General features: G+C 39.7%; 1 protein-coding gene across 11 annotated transcripts in view; it reads right to left on the bottom strand.

The window, feature by feature from the left end:
- robo2 (roundabout, axon guidance receptor, homolog 2 (Drosophila)) overlaps positions 1-19,793 on the bottom strand; it is a 630,465-nt gene that overhangs the window by 217,469 nt on the left and 393,203 nt on the right. For all 11 annotated transcript variants that reach the window (XM_055197219.2, XM_055197227.2, XM_055197223.2 and 8 more), the window contains one exon: positions 10,854-11,180. In XM_055197219.2, coding sequence (XP_055053194.2) covers positions 10,854-11,180 — 327 coding nt within the window. The remainder of the gene's footprint in view (positions 1-10,853; positions 11,181-19,793) is intronic.

The raw sequence follows: 19,793 nt of genomic DNA, 5'->3' as shown, positions 1-19,793 counted from the left end.
TACAGCAAAATATTGGATGCTTTGATCAGGACGGAGATATGAAAAATGTGACAGATTATTCTCATAAAGGTTCAGCTTTGTTTATCAAGCTGCAGGATGCTGCAGGAGGATAGACCGCAATGAAAAAAGCAAGAGGAAGATCCTTCAGAGCTCAGTGGAAGCCTTCACATTGAGGTACACAACAAGACAATCACTGCTGGTGAACTAACTGTACACATCTTGGAATTACAGTCGTGCCCTAAACGGTGTAGAGACAGTAGAACTGTGAGGAACAGTCTAGATAAAACGCTGCTTAGCATTTGAATGGAGCTGCTCTGATTTCTATGCAGTTTGGCCTTTAGCCATAAGTCTATGTATGTGTGATGTATGGACAGCCAGTCCATGTGTTTCTCTTTCTCATGTTCAAGTTCATATGTGTGTGTGTCTATCAGTCCATCTGTTTGTCTCACTGTCTCACTAGTTACAGTGAATTCATAAGCCTAAACAGATGAATGAAAGATCACTGTCTAAACAAACGTAACATTTACTTAACAAATGTAGACCATGCTATCCCTTAAAGGGACACAACACTTTTTTGAAAATATGCTTATTTTCCAGCTCCCCTAGAGTTAAACACTATTTGTAGCGTTTTGGAATCATTCAGCCAATCCCCGGGTCTGGCGGTACCATTTTTAGCATAGCGTAGCATAATTCATTGAAACTGATTAGACCATTAGCATCGCAGCACATATACGCAGCGCCTGAAAATAGTCCCCGGGTAATTAAAGTAACCAAGGGGACTATTTTCGGGTAATGCGTAATATCACTATGCCTGCTGCAGCCATGTTACAGCAGCAAAGTAATTGATTATTACGACAGAATGAGAGTATAGTTCCTAGCCATATCGGCCTAGAAAATCACAACTTTAAATTTTCCGTCGATCTTAGTACACGATGTAACTACAGAAGAGTCCAATTTTAAATAGGAAAAATATCTAAACTTTTTGGTTATTTTTAAATGCGATGCTAATGGTCTAATCAGATTCAATGGATTATGCTCAGCTATCCTAAAAGTGGTACCGCCAGACCCGGAGATCAGCTGAATCGATTCCAAAACGGTAAAAATCAAATGATTAACTCTAGGGGAGCTGGGAATAAAAAGTGGAGTGTCCCTTTAAGAGAAACATGTCATATGAAACATGGATTGTTTTCCAATATTTTTAACAAAATGCCAAAAAAATTACGTTACTGCAGCTTAAATGGTAAAGCATTGTGTTAGCATCCCAAAAGGTTGTGGGTTCGATGCCTAGTGTACATACACACTGATGCAAATGTAGAGCTTTAATGTTGGGTAAAAGTGTTTGCCAAATGCACTTGGACTTTCATAATTGGTTAATCGTATCACAAGTGAACGACGCTGTAGACAAGGTGTGAAAAGTTTTGAGCTAGTCCACTTTCAACCACATTTAAAGGTAGTCGAAAACATATTCGACCGTATTGCTTTTGTGTTGCAGATGCGCATGTGGTTAAATGTGTTCCAACAGCCACATAATGGGGCGTAGACACCAAACACGAATTCAAAGATTTGCGCGAGTACATTACATACAAAGTCAATGCAAAGTCGTGAAAATATGCAAAATCGCGATGTGAATTTTGTAAATCGCGATTGCAGCAAAAACACACGCTATTCGACTTGAAACTGTTCAATTCCACAGACAAAATTGCATGACACGAAGTTAAATCCCACGAGTAATCTAAAGTGAGGAAATCTGAAAACGTTGTGCAGCATGTTTACTATCAACACTAACAGCGCACTCTTACCTAAAATTAGTTTGCATCAATTTAAACCCGTAATTTCTCCAGCTCGCGTTTAAAAAAATGCAAGGACACAGACCACCCCTCAAAATAATCAGGACAGATGTGGTCAAAAGTGTAAACGTGAATGTGTCTCTCTCATCCATTTGTTATCCAATCCACCGAAACCCATCCTAATAACACGTATAAACAGCCCCTAAGACAATTTATTGGAAGTAAGCAACAAGAACGAACTTCAAGAACATTGTGTGTTTATGACATCACAACCACAAATTCATTAGCATATATCAATATACAGCAGCTCGGCCTACCTTAATGAAAAACAGCCTAAACAATTCTAGTATATGGAGAATAGCCAATCACAATAGAGAGATTTACATAATCATAAAGGTACAGTAGCCAAACTAATTTGTTTAATCCTAAAAGGACACAACTGTTTTGTGTGCTTAACTATACGCTATAAGAAAAGACAAATCAACACAAACACTCGGGAATAAACGCAAGGCCAGAGGTCTTCACTACTGACAAATTTTCTCATTGAGACAAACCCCGAGCCGCAGTGTGGACTTACCGGCCGGTGTCCACCTCCAGCTGTTCTTCACATCACACTCATAAACTCTCAACCCTTCTAAAGGACCCCACACTGCCTATCAATTTCAAACACCAGCAGGAAGGGAAAAGGAAAGGAGGGAGCTCGGGTTTCATCCCCCCCAAACATACTGTGGTAAAGGAAGCTTAGATTACCCCTCCGTCCGACGTCCCTCCTTATGCAGCTGTCCCACGAAGCAGAAGACGAAGACGCATCATTATTAGCACTTAGCAGTGATTCTCAACTGGGTTGGACAGAAAACATTGATGAATGCAATTCATAAAATGCTATTTAATTTATTTCATTTCCTGACCAAAAGAGAACCGAACTACAAGTGTGAACACGACCCAAATGCCAACATAGACAGATGATGTCATAGTTCTGGCAGATACCTTCAAGAATTCCCATCTTGATTAAGTTGTGTGTGTGCATGTGTGCTATAGGTGACTAGAGCGCAGGGATCAAAACCACGTCATCCATCAGCGCGCCTGGAAGCGTTCTCTAACGATGACACGCCATAACACACACGCGCGCATCGTGCGAGAGTTTGCAACATCAGCACTCGGCACCTGCACTTTCTTTCTTCGAGAAAATAACCGATTGTGCCCTTCAACGGAGAGCTGAATCAATTTCCTCAGACCTCAGTACAGAGGCGTGGCTGAATTTGAGCTCTCGCAGGCACACATATGATGGATTACAGGCCTTGGTGAGGGTCCCGGGAGGCTTTGCTTTAGGGGTCACGGCAGACAGTGGTGGCGTATATGCAGGGTGAGGGGTATCAGCTCTACACGGAGCTGCACGTTAAGGAATTGCGATACCGGCTTGTCTTGGGGGTCTTTAGGGGTCATCGGATCCAATCCCAGTCACTGTCAGAATGCAGCAACCTCATGGGAATCCATCTAAGGGTTAGATGTTTTTGTTCTACCTAAATTTGCAGCGAGGAATCACAGAGGAACCTCTCGCAGGTGGACTCCTGTCACAGACACAAACCACCATGTCTGTTGTGGCCTAGTAATGAAACGAAAGGATTGTCTGTAGTCAATAGTCTGGACTGTGATTGGATTTAAATGACCAATAGGAATGATTCGCTGTAGCTTCGGGCACTTTTTTGATGGCCGGCAATCATGTAATGGAGTTTTAAGTAGTTTAGGGTCACAGAGACCACACTGAATCAATGTAACACATGCACAAACACAATCACATACGAACAGCCAAAGAGGCAGATCTCACATAGCCACACATGAACAAGATGCAAAGCTGAGTATTACAATAACATGAATGCCTACAAGCCAACATGCATGTTTAAAACAAGTACAGCAACTGAATATTTACATCACAGCAATGAGATTAGGATTACACAGAAACTGGGACTGGATATAAACAAAACTAACGTAGCAGATATGTTTTTACTTATAAAGAAAAAAGGCTATATATATATATATATATATATATATATATATATATATATATATATATATATATATATATATATATATATATATATATATATATATATATATATATATATATATTTACATCTCTTCAATGCTCTTCAGATCAAACAAAGGATCAACAACAAACAAAGCATAAACATTTGTTTACAAAAAAAAAAAAAACATTAAATCCTTTCTGCTAATCCATGACAGCCATCTGATCACAAAGGGCTCTGTTAAATCCATTTGACTTCATATATCTGAAAGCACTACAGATTTATATTAAAATCAACCTGCTTTTTTCTGATATTACTGAGCCAAAATCTCAACTGTAATAATACTCGATGCATTACACATTAATTTTTAAATGCAAAATAATACTCCTGACCTATTTTCAAGGGTGAACATCCACCAAATCCAGATCTGAAGCAGTAGTGATGTAGCAGTGGCTGTCTTCATATTTATTTACATTAACTTACTTATACTGTACACTGAAAAAAACACCTTTTTCAGGTAAGTGGGTTGCAATCAATATATTTAAATGTTATTTTATTTTATTTTATTTTATTTTATTTGTTTAAATGTAGCTTAAATAAATTGATTGTAAACCCCAATTGAGTAAATTGAATGAATATTTTTTCAGTGTATATACACTCACCTAAAGGATTATTAGGAACACCTGTTCAATTTCTCATTAATGCAATGGTGTAATGGTGTGGGGGATGTTTTCTTGGCACACTTTAGGTCCCTTAGTGCCAATTGGGCATCGTTTAAATGCCACGGCCTACCTGAGCATTGTTTCTGACCATGTCCATCCCTTTATGACCACCATGTACCCATCCTCTGATGGCTACTTCCAGCAGGATAATGCACCATGTCACAAAGCTCGAATCATTTCAAATTGGTTTCTTGAACATGACAATGAGTTCACTGTGCTAAAGTGGCCCCCACAGTCCCCAGATCTCAACCCAATAGAGCATCTTTGGGATGTTGTGGAACGGGAGCTTCGTGCCCTGGATGTGCATCCCACAAATCTCCATCAACTGCACGATGCTATCCTATCAACATGAGCCAACATTTTTAAAGAATGCTTTCAGCACCTTGTTGAATCAATGCCATGTAGAATTAAGGCAGTTCTGAAGACGAAATAGTATCAGTATGGTGTTCTTAATAATCCTTCAGGTTAGTGTACATGCACACAAAATCACAAAATTGCAAGTGCAAATAAACATAACGAACACCATTTAAACTCTAAACTGGTCAGGGACACAACCTGATGGGCAATGCACATAACCTGACCTTTTCCTGACAATAAGCAATGGCCCGAGCTCATTTTTAGTCATCACCCCATTTGTTTCACCATGCTTTAATGCTACTCTCTATATTAGACCCCAAATCCCATAATAATCCAAATTTCTTCCTGTGTTTGTGTCTTGTTTATTGTAGAAAACAGAGAGGAAGAGTGAAAGAGAGACTAAAAAGGTCATTATGTGTCATTGCTGGCGTTTAATGATTGATCTGCTTTCTACAGCACTATACCTTCACAATCTTATATATAGCAGTTCATCTTATTTTGTATCTCTCTCTCTCTCTCCCCCCTTTTCTCTCTCTCTCTCTCTCATACATACAATGAAGAATCACTGAATATCATCTAGCAACGGAGCTCACCGATCATTCTTACACACTGAGATGTGACAGTAAGATAAGCCGAAAATCTGCATGGCTCATGGCTGCTGTGTGTGTGTAATGTAACGCGCTGCTGATAAGCAGGTCGGTCTTTACAGTCTGTGTGCTGACTCCAGCACTGCAGATATACACCACTGACACATTCAATCAGGGATTTTATTTCTTTCTCCTTTATCATAGACCAGAGATCCTTCCTTCCTCCACGTCTCACCCTACCCTGCTCTTATCAGCCACCAACATTCCCTGTGGGCCTCAGACGCATCCTGACATCCATCTGCTTTCAACTTAATCACCAAACCCTTGCAGCGGCAGAATCCACCGCTCGTATCCTGGCCGGGATAACACGGAATGAAAGCAGGGTCAGAGGACCTGGATGTGAATATTTACAGGGCAGGATAGAGCAACTATACAGTATGTGTGTGTATGTGATTTATTCACTCACACCTAGTTTTTTCAGCGTTTGTACCCATTTGTTGAACTACCAGCAAGATAAGACGTTAAAGAGCACCTATTGGCCGATTCACGTTTTTACATTTCCTTTGGTGTGTAGGTGTGTATTAGTACATGTTAATGATATGCAAAAGGTACAAACCCCACAGTAAACGATGATGCGAGTTATCGTCTCCAACATAAATCTCTTTTCTTGGACTACAACAAATACACGAATTGTAGGCAACAGTTTACTTCCTGGTATTGGTGATGTTGACAAGACCGACATTATCATAATTCCTCCTGCTTGGACTCACAGCCTGTAAATTAACTCCTGTTAGCATTGCATTGTAAGTGAATCTTTCAAACATAGTAAGGAGCGTCACATTTCTTGCTTACGTCAGAGGTATTTTGGCAAATCACAAACTACAGATTAGCTGGCCAATCAGGGACACAGAGCTTTTCAAATCTGTGCGTTTCAGGAAGAGAGTGAAATCTGAATGTGCGGTACAAAAATGTACAGTATGTAAAAAATAATGTGTTTTTTAACCATAAACCACGCAAACACATTGTATTATACCAAATACACAAAATAAGTTTTTTAGAAATAGGTGCTCTTTAAAAGACGTTACATTTTTGGTTTCAGAGGTTGTTTACAGCTCTAAAGCTAAGATTTGTGTTAAGAGCTGTGCTCATCCAATCAGATTCATCCGCTTTTATTGGGTTTTACCAACGCCAGACACGCACTGGTACAGACAAACAGTTTGAGATTCATTTGAAAAGCTTTACACAATAAAGCAGAATTTTCCCCCACAAATAATTTAATCTTTACCAAATCCGAATGCTGCCAACCGATGCTCCTTAATTGCTGAAGTGGCACGCTCGAGCGTATCAAAGAAACCTTTTCAAACACGCCAGCCAATCGCAAACCGGTGGCCTTTTTACACACCAGCAATGGCATCTGTTTCACCCGTCCCTCATTTGCATACTTTTAAAAGGTTACAAGCAAACAAAATGGCACTTTTTTTTTTCGCCAAGACTTAAACACTTTCCCACTTTATTATCAAAATCCATCAGCAGACCCAACACGCATTAACCGACAAAATAAACTCTCAATTAATTCCTTCGTGTTAAACAATCCGGTTGCCCCGGACTTATAATACACCTGCACACCTGAGAAGAGATACAGCGGCTAATTAACATTTTCCTGGATGATTGTTTGCCCCAGGTGTGGGCTGTCACACTGTGCCCGTATACAAGCTCCGACCCAAGAATTCGTCGCTTTAGCAAATTTATTCAAAGCAGGGTTTGCCACGCTCTGACATGCTCTTTACAGTGATTTATGAACCTGCTCATTGACCCAGTTTATCCCAAGAATCAAAAAGAGGGAGAGAACATGAGATGGGAGAAGCAAAAAATAAATTCGACATGCAATATATATATATATATACAGTATAGTATGGTATCAATATTACTGCATGCTCAAAAGTATGCACTTTTTAATCACACGTCAAGTATGCAGCTTTAGGCTGCAGTAGTAGCAAATTGGGATTCGCGGTTCATTCCCTGTCATAGCCTATCAGCACCTTTTCCCATTTTTTCCTCCTCTGCTCTAATTAAGAGATTATAATGATGGGTAAAGGATTAATTTATTTTGAGGTAGGCGGAAAGACATCTGGTTGAAAGTGAAAGTGTCATTTTTGAGGTTAAAATACGTTCTCCTTTCAAAGCAGAAGACGCAAAGACAGCTGTAAGTGTTGGATTTACATTTAAAGTAAACTTTGTGGTGCTACCAAAACATTCCTGTGTTTATCCGAGCATCTCAACCAACCACAAATACATACCACACTGGCCTAACCAATGGTGTGGGTTTAGGGGCGGGGCTATCAGTTTGCAATGTTGTTCAGAACTTAAAGGAATAGTCTACTCATTTTCAATATTAAAATATGTTATTACCTTAACTAAGAATTGTTGATGCATCCCTCTATCATCTGTGTGCGTGCACGTAAGCGCTGGAGCGCGCTGCGACGCTTTGATAGCATTTAGCTTAGCCCCATTCATTCAATGGTACCATTTAGAGATAAAGTTAGAAGTGACCAAACACATCATTGTTTTCCTATTTAAGACGAGTAGTTATACGAGCAAGTTTGGTGGTACAAAATAAAACGTAGCGCTTTTCTAAGTGGATTTAAAAAAGGAACTATATTTTATGGCGTAATAGCACTTTTGGGAGTACTTCGACTCGCCTGAAAAGTCCGCTCCCCTTCTCACTCTCATAATGGGAGAGGGAGGGTGTTACTGCGCCGAGTCGAAGTACTCCCAAAAGTGCTATAACGCCATAAAATATAGTTCCTCTTTTAAATCCGCTTAGAAAAGCGCTACGTTTTATTTTGTACCACCAAACTTGCTCGTATAACTACTCGTCTTAAATAGGAAAAACGTTGATGTGTTTGGTCACTTCTAACTTTATCTCTAAATGGTACCATTGAATGAATGGGGCTAAGCTAAATGCTATCGAAGCGTCGCAGCGCGCTCCAGCGCTTACGTGCACGCACACAGATGATAGAGGGATGTATCAACAATTCTTAGTTAAGGTAATAACATATTTTAATATTGAAAATGAGAAGACTATTCCTTTAAGCACTTCACCTTAAAACCGAAAAAGAGACCATTTCAAGCGGCTAGAGCAAACATTGCCCTAAAGCCTTGAAAACAAGGTCATATAAAACTATTTACACATTTACATTAAACAACACATCTTCACCCCATTTCTTTTAACTCCAAGGGACACAAACAAGTGTAACCAGATCTGTGTGTCTGCTTTGTCGAGTTTCTAACAGTCAATTGTTAAAGACTAGCGTTTGAGATAATCCTGCTCGGACGGACGCCTCCCCACAATCTGCCCTGATATTAATAATGCAGCGAGCTCTTTTCACAAGCCCCTCTTTGCTTCCTGCAGCCCAGCTTGGGGTCTCTCTGATCAGGCTGCTCCAGTGGTCCACGTCGAGCGCCTGGATGCAATCTGTTTCAACAGAGCCTTTCATTTAGCTAACGGGGGGCAGCACCGTAGACACCATATAACGCAACAGGAGTTGACTCGTAACTCGAGATGAAAAGTGATGGACTTGGTACTTGGTTACGTACTGTAATACAGCAGCTACAAAACATTTTTCACTTTGTATTTTCAGACCAGTTGTATCTTAAAGTATCACATATAGATCGCACGCACACAGCTGCCTATAAAATCAACATTTAACTCTTGAGAAAACAGCGCCGCTTCAGAATATTTCTACGAGGTGACAGATGAAACATATTTGGTTTGGCACGATACAAGAGCCGTATTGGTTTGGATTGGCTTTGCTTCTGAGATCGCTCACTAGTAAAGAGAGATTTTATGAGAGGAAACTGTGTAGCTGACAGTTTGAGTTGTGTTTCTTTCTCTAGTTATAGTATACACTATCCTGATGATCACCTGCGTGACCCTTCACCTCTCACCTGACGGCCATAAAACATCCTACAGCTCATTTAAACTCGTCCAGTTTATTCTTGCTTAGCACTGTTAAAATGAAAGGAACAAGGGTGGAGAGAGAGAGAGAAAGAGAGAGAGAGAGAGAGAGAGAGAGAGGAATAATCGGGACTTCATCAATTTTTCATGAATTTTCATTTAGGCGAGGAGACCCCTCTTAGCGCGATCGATAGATCAAGCTGCTGTCACACAGTTAGCACCTGGGGGCTTCCAGCTCGCCTGTGAAGAGCCCAAAAATGATCAGAGCAAACACACACCCCCTGCCAAAAACACACAAAACACCATGTCTGCCTTTCTAGATAGACTTTATAATCAAAATTGCCATTGTGCATCAACAGCTACAGGCTAACAATAGAAAATGCGTTCAAACATATTACAAAAAATATAACATTTAAAGTTAACCTTTACAGCAAAAAACATACATTCACACCTACCATCTATGTTTTTCTTTGGATTAAGTATTTAACATATCAAATGTAGATCTGAATAGCTTAAAAAATCCCTTGCTTTATAGTCATACTATCCAGCAGCTAAACACACACATTATTGCATGGGGCCTTAAAGCCGGTTAAGTAATCCATTCATTCAATATTTATCATCATATCTTTATTTCATAATGGATCGGCTCTATTTTCATAACAATGCCTAAGCGAGGGCTCTCTATTGATCAGCCTGGGTTTAAAACAGACTGTTTTCTTAGACAAGAGGTCTAGACTACAAATGCAACAGAGCAAATGCAATACTCCTTAGTCTCGAATAAAGTGGCATCTTTGCTAGCCAGTTTTGTGGCAAAACCCCAAAACCCTTAAGACAACGAATACAACATATGTTTGTTGGCAACAACAGTCAATAAATTACCAAAGTAATGGCCAACATTTAAAACAGCATTAGATCCTGCCAATAGTTGGGAAAACAAGGCCAGCTGACCTGTCATTCAGACTGGATCCTGATTGGCTTTGGGATTTGACCCCAGGGGATGTGCTCTTTAAAAATCCTAGTCAAACCATCAGGGACCCATCTTCAAAGCCAAACTCTTCTACAGGTTGTCAATAAGACCCTCTCAGACTTCCTTCTGCACCTACCAAGCATCCACCATGTCTGTCGCTCCATCTTTTTCAGTTTCTCGGGAAAACTAAAAGCTTGGCATGTTGTACCGAAACAGCAATATGCCAAAACATATGTGGAGCTAATCAAACTTGTATGCAAAATAGGAGTTTGAAACTAGGCTCTTTCCAACGCTTCTCAGACGCAACACCAAAACCACCAATATCAGCCAAGGCGTCTGTCGTGAATGCTTACCAATGCTAGAAGACGCATTTTGTGCAATTTAATCCATTTGTGCTTAGGAACATAAGGTAGTCAGGCCTAAAGATCACAATGGAAATAACCAAACTTACATGCTACTTCTAGTGAGGCGTTTCGGCTAATGGCTTCTCCCAGGTAGTTGCGGGCCACACACACGTACGCGCCTTCGTCGGGTTTGCTGCGACGGCCGTGTACGATGCGCAGGAAGAAGAGGGAGCCGCTGGGCAGAAGCATGCGGTGCGATCGAGGGTCATCTTTGTCAGTTTCAACTCGTTCTCCGTCCTTGTACCACTCCACGGTGGGGGTGGGCCGCCCCTCCGCTTTGCAGTTTAGGGTGGCGGGTTCGCCCTTGGACACGATCAGATCGGAGGGGTGTTCCACGATCCGAGGAGGAGAATCTTCCTGCCGCAGACGGGATCCTGGGTAAAAAGAAAATAAAGACTTATTAGTGTGAGTTCCAACAAATACCATTCTTACTATGGTAAACAAGGGTAGAGGTTAGTGTTGGGCGATATGTCCCATTTTGAGATTGTCCTATCATCAGCCTGTGAGATTGCCAATACACGATAGTATCTGGCAGTACTTTACTCATTTGTTTATTTGTTCAGTTTGTACTTGATTTGTGGACAAAAAAGAAGCAAGGGCGACACTGTCATGACCGGCCGCAACATTCTTAAAACTTATGCCATTAATCCATCTGCTCTAAAATTTCCTGCGTGCCAGGGAGTGGGAACAACAAACTCGCTGGTTTTAACCCTCTGCATGCCTAACAACCTCTCATGTGCAAGGAAATGTCAGAGCCATGCGTATTACAAATTCAGGTGCTAGAAGAGTCCAAGGTGCGCATATTGAGTCCTCATGGATGCGAGAAGGGATCTGCTCGCATTACAAGCTCTCTCGCGCAAAGTAAAGCCCACAAACCCTCTCATGCGAGGAAAAGCATGCAAATGCGCATGTTAATGTGAAACTATGTTGATAATAATAATAATAACTATCGCCAACTATCGTCATAAAAGTCCGCTATTAGCAATATGTCTGACGATCGTCGATACACAATACTATCGTCTATCGGCACAACCATAATAGACGTTTCTGTAGATAATGTGAACTTTGTTATGGCTTTAATTATCAAGCTTGTTTGAGCTTAGGGCTTGAAATAAATGCAATCTTCACAGTCGCCAATTTAATTTTTTGAAAAACATACTATGCGTGAAAGAATAAATGCAAAGCATGAGTTGGATTTACTCAAAATTCTCCCACAAACCTTGCTTTATCTGTATTAAAGCGTACAAAAGTTGTAACACAAGAATAGCTACATTAAAAACCCAACATGGTTCTCTTATCCGCCGCACTTATTTAGGGTGCCACATAGTGAGCTGGCAAGCCATTAGGGACTTGCCCTCCGTGACAGAGGGGTTCAGGGGTTTAGACTCACACTGTGTTAAAATGCTAATCCCCTGAAAGTTCCCCTGCACGGCCCAGCATTTGCTACGGATAACGCTAGCAGCCCACGCTAGGAGTCTGGCCCTTATGATAATAGATTGCAGAAAGAGCAGTGTGAGGCTTAACCCAAGAGATAAGAAGCCAGGGGCCACCCTACATTTACATCACTAAGGCACGGGGCCGAACGAGGACAAAAGTGGCCCCTGATCCAACCTAAACCCGACCGAAAAGAGAGAGACTAAGCTTCGAGCCACTAGGACTGCAATCAGATGAGTGCTGCTAGCTATGCAGGCGTCAATAGCACATGGCTAGCACACAAACACCCTTGAGATTGTAAAATGCAGATTGTTGACTTCTTTCAAGGATTTTAATTGCTTAAATCAAAGCTGTGAGGGGGAAACATTTTAGCATGTGATCAATGAATATATGTAAGGATCACAATTGTGTGTGTTTCAGATTGCTAACGTTTTTGCTTGTGGCCATGTTTACGTAAAGATAATTAAGAACCGATTTGTAAGTATATCAATTATGGGGACCTACATTGGGGAAGTCCTATAATGACAAAAAGAACATAGAGAACATAGATACATAAACAAAATTATTTAACATTTGGAAATGTGAATTCAGGGCAATTGCTAACTATGTAATAATTATAGGTTAGCTTAGCTTAATTTACTAAAGCCAATATAAAGTCCCCACCGTGATATACACCCAAATTTCGTAATCAAGGTACTTCTGTGAACGATGTGCGATATAAACAAATAAATGACTTTGCGTTCATTAGCCTCTAAATTTAGCTTATGGCATTGCTAGCGGGCTAAATCTCCTAGCTGTGCAGCTTTGTTTGTTTAGTCTTGCTAAAACAGCTGGTCGCTAGCTGTTTGTTAAACACAAACCACTTCAGGGTGCAGGACGGACCCCCTGCACAACATAAGCCCGCCGGCCTTCAGTTAGTGAGAGCTAAAGTTGGCCACGTCCTCCCCCAGGACGGCAGGTGCGCAGAAGCGATGTACAAGTGTTCACCATGGTGCTAAACCTTTTCAGATGCTGATGTAAGAAACAGAAACACACTGGAGAGAAACAGAAGGAAGCCATTGCTAAACCCAAGATCCACACAATGCATGTTAGATAAAACACGTTTGAATGTTTCTGTGCATTTGGGGTGCATTCTCTCCCACAGCGCAGTCTATTAAGGCGAGTACGGACCCCCAAATTTACCTAATTTGTGCTAATTCCTGCCATTTTCCTCTCATTGATTAGCGATCACTCGACTATCTGCTGTCTAAGCGGGACCACACAAAGACCCTGAGCAGGCAGAGGGTCACACAAGGGACCATCTACCAAGCAAAATCTTATCTACCATCCTCAAGGTTTCATGTTTAAAATCTGCAAGCCATATTGAATGTAACAGAGCTCAGCTGAAATGTGTCGATTTTGGGCTGTCTATCTCTCTTTTCATCTACTGCATTTCTCATTTAGTCTCTTTATGTTCTGCATCCCTCTATAAATATAATAGACTAACAGCACTTTAATAACCATGTTACTACATCAATTTAAGGTCAACATAATGATATATTTAAAAATATCTTCTACCTTAAAAGAAAACCCAGGAAAACACCACAGTTTTTCAATGTTTTGCTATGTTCTTACCTCAACTTAGATGAATTAATTCATACTATCTTTTTTCAATGTGTGCACTTTTAATCTTTGTGCAGCGCTTCTTAAAGGTGCTAGCATTTAGCCTAGCCCCATTTATTCCTATGGCTCCAAACAAAAGTTTTATTTTGTACCACCATACTACTCTTGAAAACATGGAAGTGTTTGGTGGCTTCTAAATTCATCCCTGTTTGGAGCCATAGGAATGAATTGGGCTAGGCTAAATGCTAACACATTCACGATGCGCTGTACAAAGATTAAAAGTGCACAATTGAAAAAAGATTAGGAACAAGGTGACTTATAACATTTGGAAATGTGAATTTAGAGCAATTGCTAAACTAGGTAATAATTATTGGTTAGCTTAGCTTAATTTACTAAGTCCCCACCATGATATACACACAAATTTCGTACAGTTTTGTCCATCAAGATACTTCTGTGAACGATGTGCGATATAAAAAATAAACGACTTTGCTTTCATTAGCCTTTATCTTTAGCTTATGGTATTGCTAGCGGGCTAATTAAAACTCCTAGCTGTGCAGCTTTGTTTGTTTAGTCTAGCTAAAACAGCTGGTCGCTAGCTGTTTGTTTATACTCATGTAACTACTCACGTAACAGTCTTTAAATAGGGAAAACATGGAAGTGTTTGGTGGCTTCTAAATTCATCCCTGTTTGGAGCCATAGGAATAAATGGGGCTAGGCTAAATGCTAACACATTCACAAGGCGCTGTACAAAGATGAAGTGCGCGCATTGATAAAAGATAGGTATGTATTAATCTGTCTAAGTTGAGGTAAGAACATAGTAAAGTATTGGAAAACGGTGGTGTTTTCCTTTAAAATCTGTTATGGGGCTAATATTGAATATATTAAAGCAAATTTCAATATATAATAAACCTTTATATTTATAAAATGTATTTAAATTATCAAACATTTTCTGCCTCAATTTAATACCGACTACCCATAACATCTTGGGTTAAAGTATTATAATCATTCAAACCATTGCAGTATGCACATTTGCCATATTTCGATAAATTCGATACATCTTGCACCCCTTGCTTGCTTTATAAATAAGTAGGGTTAATGAGAAACAAGTTCCTGCTTTGTCACATACAGTAAGTGACTAAATAAATGAAGCGCTAATTAACATTATGACATTGATAAATGGGGTGGGTTGAGATTAGGGCGGATGCGAGGGACCCTGTCCGCCACCAACATACACACACATTAACAGTATCTCTTTAGAGCATCTGTCTCGCCTCTAATCGACAGCCACCGGCGGACGGTTTTACACAGCGGAGGTGACGATACTAGCACTTGCCACGCGATTCGGTTTTTATTAGTCTAATTTCTTTAAATCTAATCTGCGAGCTCTAATCGCCTGAACCTCCAGGCACCATCTGCTTGATGCACCTTTCTCTTTATTCTTTCAAGTTTTTGTCCAGCAGATGCTTCTAATTGTGCTTTACTGAGAGATAAATGAAGGGAAATATGAGATCAGACAGAAATTTTATTGCGTTTAGAGCAAACAATTTTTTTAAAGTTGTGATAATGTTGCTTTTATTTTACATACATACATACAGCTGAATCAATGATACAACTGACAATAATTTGTTGTCATAGGCTACTGTAAATAATTCATGCAAATCTGAATGCCCACGTAATGCTCACTTGAGGACAAAGGATATAAACATGATAATGAAAAACTCATTTTTTTTCTATATTTACTTCAATCAGGAGACTAAGCCACTGGCAAAGTCAATTTATTCTCTCTCTCTCTCTCTCTCTCTCTCTCTCTCTCTCTCGTCCGGCTGCTCTCTTTTAATGTGATCATTGCTTGTTGTACAATCAAGTGCTCTTGGCCACGTGGGAGAGTGCTCTTTACTTTTGTCTGTGAACACACACTATTCAAAAAGCCATTTCCTTTTTATTCAGACCCCACAACCAGCCCACACACACAGAGGCATATATGCGTATGCACACATGGACAGGAAGTGTGTAATATGCATCACTCAACGAATAACATCAGTTTCAAGAATATATACAGTACTGTGCAAAAGTCTTAGGCCGACACCACCAGACTTGTTGTTTTGGAAGTTTAAATGTCTATCCACATTTAATTTATTTTATTAAGATACAAGCAAAAAATACAGAAAATGTGTACAAAATAAATAAATAATTACATTTTCAGGACTAAATGTCTTCTTTAGGCATCGACTGTGTTTAGTGTGACCTCTCTTGGCACTAAACACATCTTGAGCGTTTTTGAGCAGAATGAAGTAAAACAATTTCTTTAAACTTAGAAAATAGGATTAAATTTTATTTAGGTTTAAAGGGGCCATGGCATGAAAATCTGACTTTTTCCATGTTTAAGTGCTATGATTCGGTCCCCAGTGCTTCTATCAACCTAGATAATGTGAAAAAGATCAACCCAGTAACTTAGTTTTTGAAACCATTCTCTACAAGCACATGAAAAAATAGGTCGTTGAAATTTGGCTCTCCTTATGATGTCATAAGGAGCTCTTATTATAATAATACCGCCCCTTAATCTGCACTATCCAATCACAGCACTGCCATTTAGTGCAGAGAAAAAGAAAGAGAGAGAAAAAAAAATCACAGCACAATTGAGTTTCAATTGCAACCAACCGCTCATTTGCATTTTAAAGGACACACCCAAAACGGCACATTTTTGCACACACCTACAAAGTGGCAATTTTAAACTACTATAATAAATTATTTATATGGTATTTTGAGCAAAAACTCACATATGTGGTCTGGGGACACCAAAGATTTATTTGACATCTTAAAAAAGTCTTGTGCCATGGCCCCTTTAAGAGATTCTGCAGTTTCCTGCTATTGCTCACGTGGAAGGGGAGTTTACCCTAAATACTTGACACATCAATTTACATTTTTATGCAGTTTTTAATACTATATACACATTTCCTGTATTTTCTGGATGTATTCTATTAAAGAGACTAAAACAATTATATATGTATGATTACTATAACATTGCAAAAACCACTAATCTAATTCTGGACTAAGACTTTTGCACAGTACTGTATATCTTTATACACAAAAAACAGATTCATGTCAAATCACAGATGCATTTTTGTCTATCGTCTATTTTGCAGCTCACCAACAACACTGGGAGATCTGTACGCCCACTGTACAACCAACAATACAGGGTAACCTCCAGCAATAAAATCACTGAACTTTGCAGAGTTCGTGTAACCAACAAGAAAGCAGCAAAAAAGCATTATATAAGAAACTTTCTTGAAACAAAAAGCACATTTTTGTTTTAAAGAGACATGCATAAAACATAAAAATTTGACTAAACTGACTCAAGCTTCGGTTTCTGCAAGCAATGGAATATCAGACATCATCCTCAGATCAAGTCTCTCTTTCTCAACATATGCAGCCTATAGATTTGGTTGAGGAGGAGGAGGAGGATGTGGTTTCCATGGATGACAGCGCCGGGGGGTGAACTGTCATGTTAGTCATTGTTTACAGGCCGGTTAGGAACAAAAGATTTCTTGCAGAACCTCCCTATGGTCTTCTGCATGGCGAGGGGGCTAATTTTATCCTTGTAACATATTGTCCTACCATTCATTGAAAGGTGTGGGAGAATAATAGCAGTTTTCTTCGCTGAAAACCTCCATAAAAACAAAAATTAAATAATAAGATTTTTTCTAAGATTTGTCCAATTTCAAATCTTTCAATATTTCAAAATGGTTTGGATTTAAAATTTCTCACAAAATCTTAAAATGTATTTTTTCAGGCCAGCATTCCTCAAACCTGACTCAAGATTACACATTTTATATGTCTGACTAATTAAAATCCACCCAACAGGTCTCCAGGATCCAAAATATGTACACTTAGGGTGTTTTCACATATAGTTCATTTAAAAAGAACCAAACCCAGTTCACTTAAAGTGAACCAGAAAAGGAACTAGCCGACTGTGACCTCAGTCCTTTTGTTGTTCACAATATAGTGGACTCAAAAGACGACACAGTTTTTTTTTTTGGCCCTCTTCAGAAGTGATCTCAGACCCTTTCTTGTTCATATCACAACTTCATAAGAACTCAGACTGCAGCAGTTGATTTAGATACAATGTCCAAATGACACGTGAAGTGGACCGGGACCTCATTGATTTCACATCTCAAAAAGAAATCGAACCAAAAAAGAAGCCAAAAGCGAATCATACTTAGACCACCTCCGGACGTGGTCTGAGTTCGGTTCACTTTTGAGTCCTTTAAGGGGGGTCTGAGATCACTTGGTTTGTTCAAATATATACCCTGAACTGCTCCGAGAGCATTTGGAGGGCTGAAACGAACTAGGTGTGAAAACACCCTTAAAAAAATACTGGGTTATTTTCAACCCAGCGTTGGGTCAAAAAAGGGGGAAACTAGCCAGTGAATTAAATAAACCCAGAAAATGTTTAGATTTGACCCAACAATAGGCTAAAACAGCCTGATGTCACGAATTTCCATGTAACAGTCACAGAATATTTTGCTCATTTATCCGTGTCATTGTCACGGATCTCCGCATTTTTCCGTGTCGGTACCACGTATTGGTTACTCAATTGTTTTTCCTATTTTCTTATCGTTGTCACTTGGGTTTGGGTTAGAACAACTTTCAGTTACATAAAATGACATCCAAACCCCAAATCTAACCCCAAACCCAAACGACAATGGTTTAAATATAGGAAAAACAATTCAGTAACCAATACGTGAAACTGACACGGAAAAGAAAGTATGTGGTACGGACACGGAAAAATGCAGAGATCCATGACAAAGACACGGATAAATGAGCAAAATATTCCGTAACTATACCATGGAAATTTGTGAGATCAGGTTGGTTAAAACAACCCAGCATTTTGGGTTTACTCAACCCAGCATAGGTTAACTGACAACCCAACGGGTTAAGTTCATCCCATTTTGACCCAATGATTTTTGGAAAGTAATACATGCTAACTTAATTTTAATTTCTTCCAATGAATCTTAGAAGAAACATCTAAAGAAGTGCTGATAAATGACTCTAGATGACTTTACGCTATAAAAGGGCAAACTCGATCACAATAAATATTTCTTCCGGATATGGCTGGCAACATATGCCACCTCCACTACCCCGACCATTAGCTCTGCGTATTTTTTCACGTGCAGAACCGAATGTTGTGGGGCTCTGATGATCTTTTTAGTAATTATTTTTATTAGTTCCCCTGAGATTCATCAGCCCACCAACCAAATCAATAGCCAGAGCTGCAACCCATCCGCCACAGCAAGGCCAGAAACGTCCCAGAGGATGCATCGCACATTCTGTGTGTGTGTGCATGACGCCGTGATCGGAGGTGACCACGGCCAACCTCCCAAAAGTGCTCTCATTACACCGTTCCATTGACAATAAATAATGGCGAGGAAAGAGGTCACCGTTTGACGAATAGTGTTATCTCAGGATTTTGATGTGGATTATGGTTAATTAAATTAGTATGTGCCTGAAGGAACGTTGTCATAGACGATTATTTGCGACTCAGTGAGCCGCCATATAAGAAAGTACTACATGTGTGTATTTATACTGCACAATTTACTGTGTCACAAAATAAATGACAAAATAAACTCGTCCTCTGAAGGCTAGACCATCTCATTTAAATTTTCTTCATCGACTTTGGAGGTTGCGACCTTCGAAGACCAAGTGTCGCCTTTGAGGCACGGAAGGTTGCAGCCTTCGAATTGTGTGCGAAACATTCAGTTGCTGTTCACAGTCGTTCAGGGACTACTTTTTAAAGCGGAAGAACAGCTTTTAGTGATTTTACTTCATCTTTGCTTTAATATTTGTATTGTGTGGTAACCATTTTAAAAAAGCAACTACTGCAGTACTTTGTGCCTAACCACGCCCTTCAGCCGTTACTTACTCCATGACAGCCTCTCGTAACTTATTGCCTA

Source organism: Misgurnus anguillicaudatus, chromosome 24, assembly GCF_027580225.2.
Source record: "Misgurnus anguillicaudatus chromosome 24, ASM2758022v2, whole genome shotgun sequence".
Taxonomy (NCBI): Eukaryota; Metazoa; Chordata; class Actinopteri; order Cypriniformes; family Cobitidae; genus Misgurnus; species Misgurnus anguillicaudatus.
The sequence above is the reverse complement of the archived record's forward strand: the minus strand, read 5'-3'. Positions and strand labels throughout refer to the sequence as shown.